At 41.7% G+C, this 6,538-nt stretch overlaps 2 protein-coding genes across 2 annotated transcripts; one reads left to right on the forward strand and one right to left on the reverse strand.

The window, feature by feature from the left end:
• Positions 1-3: 3 nt before the first annotated feature.
• LOC113753212 lies at positions 4-2,291 on the forward strand. Its single transcript, XM_027297315.1, has one exon. It carries the CDS (start codon positions 139-141, stop codon positions 2,164-2,166), a length of 2,028 nt encoding a protein of 675 aa, XP_027153116.1. The 5' UTR covers positions 4-138; the 3' UTR covers positions 2,167-2,291.
• A 1,733-nt stretch (positions 2,292-4,024) lies between these two features.
• Positions 4,025-5,891, reverse strand: LOC113752797 (AP2-like ethylene-responsive transcription factor At1g16060). Its single transcript, XM_027296856.1, has 6 exons — positions 5,564-5,891; positions 5,221-5,309; positions 5,063-5,136; positions 4,919-4,969; positions 4,741-4,817; positions 4,025-4,596 (listed from the first exon to the last, which is right to left on the reverse strand). Exons 1-6 carry the CDS (start codon positions 5,889-5,891, stop codon positions 4,025-4,027), a joined length of 1,191 nt encoding a protein of 396 aa, XP_027152657.1.
• Positions 5,892-6,538: the final 647 nt, after the last annotated feature.

The following is a 6,538-nucleotide window of genomic DNA, read 5'->3' on the forward strand; positions in this document are numbered from 1 at the left end:
GTTGAAAGTCGTCCCTCTGTCCGCCTTTCGACCGACTTCAGTGTTTCAACTCTCACCTTCCTTGCTCCTACTCCGTCGACTGAGTGATCGCAGCTCCTCCCAAATTCCCAAACCCTAACCCCTTTCAACATCCTGGAGATGCGTCGCTCCACCACCGCCACCGTTCTCTTCCTTCTTCTCCTCATATACCTCAGCACCATAGCTGCTTCCGCCGGAATCTTGGGCTTAGATTCCTTCCTGACTCAACAATACCGGACGGACCCACAAGGCACCAACGACTCTTTCCTCTTGCTTCCCTCTTCCCTCAAGAGATCCATCTCTCACCCCTCCGCTGTCAACCCGCCCACTCCGGCTTCCCTTCTCTCCCTCCAACTCTCCGTCCCGATTACCGTGAAGCTGGTGGGACCAACCTTTACATCATCCTCCCCTCCCCTCCTTTCCTCCTTCCTTACCTCCGCTGTCTCCTCCGACCGCTTCCGCGTTATCACCCCTTTTTCCTCCGACGCCTCCCACCACCTCTCTCTCTCACATTCCCTCCACCTAGAAGTCTCCCTTTCCTCCTCTTCGCTCTCCTCTCACCTCTCCGAAGCTCTCAAAACCCATCTCTCGAATACTCCATCCTCCATCCGGCTGCCTTTCGCCTCCGTCCCCCACTCCTTGATCGATGAAATCATAAAGCAAGACTTCGAAAACGAAAAACCTATCGACGGAATTTACATTTATATTCTCCATTTGGGCTCTCAGTCCAAGTCCTATGCCTATAGCTACACCCCCGGGGATCCGTCCCCAGGGGTCACCAAGTGCATGGGCTCTATCTGGACGGGGAAAGATCGCTACTTGTGGATCGATTTGGGCGCCGGCCCCGTGGACTACGGGCCGGCGTTGTCTGGTGATGGGGTCTTGCCAAGAGGCGAGTTTCATCCGCTAGCAGCAATGCACGGCCAACCCAAGTCGCAGAAGGCGATGCTGGCAGACTTGGCATCACTGGTTTGGAGCGCTTATCAGGTACTATTTGTGCCCTCATTGAGAATTCCAGTGCCTTTTGAGAATTCGTTGACTGTTCAGTTTATACATATATATGGTTCTTCGTCGGATAATTTTGGATTAGACTGGAAATCAATAGAGAGAGCTTTTACTGACGAGATTAATGATAAAGGGTTGCTATTGGGTGAGCAGAGGTTGAGTTTTAAGAAATATGAGGTCAAGTTATCAGAGTGTTCGATTTGTTCTTTTGCTATTTGGAGGGCAACTACTTCGTATACTTCTAGGTACTTGTTTGATAATTACACTCTGATTGTTAGTGAGTACTTGGACTCCAGAAGGTTACATCAGACAATTTCTGAATCATCTGAAGAGTTCAGGAGATTGGCAGGGCTTCCTGAGGAAGATTTCAGGAGTAGAGTACTTCCTGTATATGTGTTCGATTTGGATGCTAGTACGATTTTGTTGCTTGATCGGTATCACCAGTCTGTTGCATTTAAAGATATGGTAATCGCTGTCAGAACAAAGAATACGCAGACTGTGAGTGATTACAGTTGCAATGGCCGCCATGTGTTCACACAGACTCGACAACTTGAGAGACCTCTTGTTGGTTCCATTCTGCAGAGTATGTGGGGAGTGTCACCAACGCATTTGGTCTGGAGCCCTAGGCACAACAGTACGCTGGTAGATTATACCTGGAGTGTTGGACAGACTCCATTTGGACCCTTCTCCGACATTTCTTCATTTTCTTTTGTGCAGAAGGATGCAGCCAGAAGAAACGTGCTTTTGACGTCATTTAATTACACTATTGGAAGTGCTTTGGATGTTCTTGAATCCATTTCTGCACATGGTGGAGAGAAAAAGCTTCTTAGGCAGAATCAGCAGACTGAGTTCCTGCAGAGATGGAACCTATTCAAGTACAAGCTAGACAAAGCCATTTCTGCATTATCACATTTTGATTATGATATGGCTTTGTACTACTTGAGGTCTTCAGACCACGATTTGTATGCTATTCACTCTCTTGTTTATCATGCATCTCAAGATTTGGAGGCCTCACTTACTTGCTTCAAGGACCCCCCATTCCCTTGGTTTTCAGTTTCTATGGCTGCTGGTGTTTTCTTTACACTCGTTTATGTTTATGCAAAAAGAGAAACATTGTTTCAGAATAAGAGAAAACAGTTTTGAAGCTTTTGAGTTGTTAGGTATTTCGTGTTTTGAACTGATACGAGACCTGTATTCCTGAGAGTTAAGCTGTATACTTTCTTTTAGTTTTGAAAGGAAGCTGCTGCAATTGTCAGCAGTTTTACATACTTGATTGCCTTTTTTGTTATTTATTTCTTTCAATTTTTTGACTTCTTGTTTTCAGATATCTTCCTTTTTTTTAATTTTTTTTCATGTTCTTTTCTTCTTGTTTTTCTTTTACTCTATTGTATGATGCAGTTGGGTTCCTAATAACGGTGGTATCTTGAACTTTCCAACTCCCATCTATTGAAGTTTGGATTTGAAATTACTATCTTTCCATGCCTTTAAGCACCCTCAAATTTTGAAACGGATTAATCTTTTTCTGGGAGCTATTTGTACAATTGGGTAGCTGATGAACTTGAGTTACAGATTATACTTTTGATTTGTTCTACAACATGGTATTAGACTTTTGTGGAATATGCATATGAGAGGTTTTTTGGCGTATATAGATTTTGAATTGATTTAATATCATTAGCAAATTTTAGATTGATCCTTCCTTTTTTCTGTTACTTGTTCACTTCTGCATGACATCGTCTTGCTGTACTTGCAATAATTCTTCTCCATCTGACGATAAAGTGTTTTACCTCAATATCTATACATGCATAAATAATTAAGGGCTACTTGCATGTTTGAATGTAATCCATCTCTAAAAGTCTTGCTAGAACTGTTTAAATTCTTATTCTTTTCTTTCATTAACTTCATGTCAAATTCTTTTGTTTTGGTAACAACAGATGTATGAACTATGAGGGGTTCCATATGTGCATGACTCTAATTCGTCATTGAGCTATGGTATCATGGGATGCCTTTGGCAAAACCACAACTTAGATAAACAGTTGTTACCTTTCTGCTAAGTCTTTTAGTTTGCAGATTTGTCAAAGCCAGAAGTTATATAAACAGTTTTTACCTTTTTGCATGGTATGAAGGTTGTTGGTTTGCAGATTTGAATGATTAATTCTTGGCATGTGTGGATTTTGGCAGTTCAGGAGACCAGGTAGGTTGTAAGACAGGTGCAAAGAAAATGTGGCTATTATTGTGTCCGAAAGATTTGATGAGGTGACAATTCATGTATAATCAAACAGTGCTGGACGTAGCTGGTCTGAACTTGAGGCATAGGCAATACTCTCTTCTGAGATCAGTAGGTGCCCAAGGCTTTGCGCCAAGAAATATGTTCATGGAAGTAGCAAGTTAAAAGATCAATTCTTTTGTGACTATGGGAGTATAAGGAGAGGTGTTAGTTACATATAGTTCTAGCGCGGTCTTTTGTCAATTTACCTTCTTCTTTCTCTTCAGACATTAAAAAGACGGCCTCTGTTGTTTTTTCCTGGATTAAGCTTATAAATATTTACTTATGTGTAAATCATGGTCTGAGATGGAGAAGTCTTTTAGCACTCTACATGGCCATAATAGGCCAAGGGAACTTGGTAAGAGTCCGAGTGTATGACTGATGGCAATACAAAGAAGAATAGATGTTAAAAGTCATCTCCACATCCAACTTTTGATAACCGGATATTATTGCCAGATAAATAGGAAGAAACGTTATCTAATAACCAACAGCCAGCCTCTTTTGGGCTGTTGCTATGCTCCCGCCTGTCAAGCCAGGAGTTCCACTCCTGCCTGGCAGGTTTGCGGTAGGGGTTTAGGGAGGGAATATGGGAGGGAGGAAGGATTAAAAAAAGAAACGTTATCTTTGAGGGAGGAAGGATTAAAAAAAGAAACGTTATCTTTTCTTTTATACAAGATTCTCATTTTACGCAGGAAGCAGATAGAAAAAGTTCGATCAACTAGTTTTTAGAGGCTTTGATCATAATCTTGTTTGTAGTGGATTCTCCAGACAGTCATAGTTGAAACGGAATGGTTCCTCCAAGTCAATGCCGTAACTCTCTGAAGTTACACCAAATGGGGTAGCTCCATTTCCGTCCTCAAACATCTCAGCCAAGTATTCATCATTAACTACCTGCGGCTGAACTTTTCCACTCTCGCTGTCATTTTCTTCGTCTGAGACAATTGAATTCTTCGCGACCAGTTCGCGAAAAATTGAAGATCGGAGTAGGAGGCCAAGTGCTGTTGGGGAAGAAGATTTATTGCATGAATAAACTGGTAGTTGTCGTTCACATATTTCTTCCTTATTAAGGTCCCCTGTGCTGAATGACCTTTGGAAGATAAAGGATTGGTTGGTCTCTCCTGCACGGAAGTCATGGGACGGTGGAGTCTGTGGATGTATGATTGGCTCTGATTCTTGAGCAGAAGCTGCAGGGTTTACTCCTGGCTTCAACCATCTGATATAAGTGCTGAGGTCAAAATTGGTCACGGCATTGATCCCTCTGTATTCGATTGCTGCAATATCATATGCTCGAGCTGCCTCTTCTTGGGTACCTGTGAAGGAGGGTGCTACTTGAGTAAATCACACATGCTTGATTAATTGTATCGTACCATCACTACTTTCCATTTTACTACCTAAGGTCCATTTCTTAAAGTGCAAGTTTGATTTTGCAGTCTCAGCTTGCTATCGTGACTTACTGTAAGTTCCTAGATAGAGGTATTTATTCCCAAAAACTCTGCCTATCCTGGCTTCCCATCTTCCGTTGTGGTGGTGCCTGCAGTTATGAGTTTTAACGGAAAATGGAATCGGAATCAGCTAAGCTATTTAAATCATTTGTAATGCAGTTAATTCCATTTTATGAGGTGAAAAGTTTACCTTGCAACACCTCTGTACTTGGATACCCCCCTTGAAAAGCCACTGCTTTTCCTGCAATGAGAAAAGCTCAGTCACAGTCAGGCATGAAAATGGTCATCGTAGACAAAATCGGTGCAACTGTAAAATAGATTGAGAGCTGTCTGCCTTCTAAGTGAGGCTAGGTATTCTTCTTTTGTTACTGTCTGCATTGTTTCAATTTCTTTCTCATAATCAGTGATCTGCAGGAAACATTAATTGATGAGAAGGTGGATGTCATATAGTAAGCAGATAAGACTGTTGCTCTCTGTTTGGTCGCATGTTACCGGAAAATTAGTAAAAGTCGAAGTTCCCCAGTACTTGATTGCAGCCAAATCATATGCTCTTGCTGCAGCTTCTTCATCATCATAAGCTCCTAATAATGATTTTTGTGAAGGTACATAGTTTTTAAGTAAAACGAGTCTCATAACATAAAAGGAAAAAAAGAGGAGGGAGAACCAGAATCCAAATTTATGAAAAAGGTCAAACAACTTACCAAGATAAACTGTGCCAGGATGGAGTTGGAGGAATGAGAATGAAATTCCCAACGTTAGATACCACTATTAAACTGCAGCAATCACAAAAACTAAACTGTATATCGTAATTGATTAGGCAGCCATTTCCGAGTACCTTGTTTTCCTTTCTTTTTCTGCGCGATATTCCAAGAAAGTTTGTCCCACAAGTGTGCCTCAAATCGACCTGTCCATCTATGCCTGCTCACACCTCGAAACCTCGAACTCCTTTTCACAGTGGTTGGAGCGGAAGATAGGTCGACAACTTGCTCCAACTGTTGTTGCTGCATCTGCTGGCCCGGACAGGCGAGTGGAAAGGCATCAGCTGCAGCTGTCTGCTGATCTCTTCTTCGTCGTTTGACAGACCTACCACCGGGAGCTCCAGCATCCGCTGTGCACATGCGACGTCTCCCTGGACTCTCTTCACTCTTGATCAAAGTTGACATTGGACGTCTTGTATCGGATGGGTTTTGCTTTTCTTTCTTCTCGCTTCCACGCCAACTATAGCTTCAATTCTAATGCTTTTCCTACGCTTTTGCCAGGCGAGGTCATGCATGTATATATATATATATGGGAATGCATCTATGGGTTTTGTTTTGGCCTTGTTATGTCTCGTCTGTTCTAGTAAACAACTGGCGATTGACAAAAAGACAACAAATACAGGCGATAAGAGCAACGAAGGGCAAAAGATTTGAGGACAAGCAATGAGTAGTCACTAATTCTACTCTTTGCCGGCCCGAGGAATCAAATGCATACGATTAACTTCCGCTGGGGTGCATCTTCTTGGAGCCGCTTATTGAAATCGATTATTGTGCTAGTTTTCTCAAAAACAAATCTTGCGTATTCTGCGTTCGTAGATTTCGTGTTTGTAGATTATGATTTTTGATATGGTCGTAGTGACAAACAAATCCATTTAACTAATTTTACTCGTACTCGCCTATGAATAAATGAATATGAATATGTTAAATTTTTACATATGGGTATAGATGAGTTATCGAATAATATCCATTTAATAAATAAGTAATATTTGAATAACCCATCAATTCCAATTAATCCATTTAGAATTGTACTTTTCCGAGCCATATCATATGAT

This window comes from Coffea eugenioides, chromosome 11 (genome assembly GCF_003713205.1).
Source record: "Coffea eugenioides isolate CCC68of chromosome 11, Ceug_1.0, whole genome shotgun sequence".
Taxonomy (NCBI): domain Eukaryota; kingdom Viridiplantae; phylum Streptophyta; class Magnoliopsida; order Gentianales; family Rubiaceae; genus Coffea; species Coffea eugenioides.

What these genes read in the sequence shown, in the direction of transcription:
- LOC113752797 (XM_027296856.1), bottom strand. Translation starts at nt 5,891, where the DNA reads ATGTCAACTTTGATCAAGAGTGAAGAGAGTCCAGGGAGACGTCGCATG. An exon ending in CGACTTTTACTAATTTTCCG is followed by an intron (nt 5,137 to 5,220) that starts GTAACATGCGAC and finishes TGTTTCCTGCAG; the next exon opens with ATCACTGATTATGAGAAAGA. An exon ending in TACCTAGCCTCACTTAGAAG is followed by an intron (nt 4,970 to 5,062) that starts GCAGACAGCTCT and finishes TTCTCATTGCAG; the next exon opens with GAAAAGCAGTGGCTTTTCAA.
- LOC113753212 (XM_027297315.1), top strand. Translation starts at nt 139, where the DNA reads ATGCGTCGCTCCACCACCGCCACCGTTCTCTTCCTTCTTCTCCTCATA.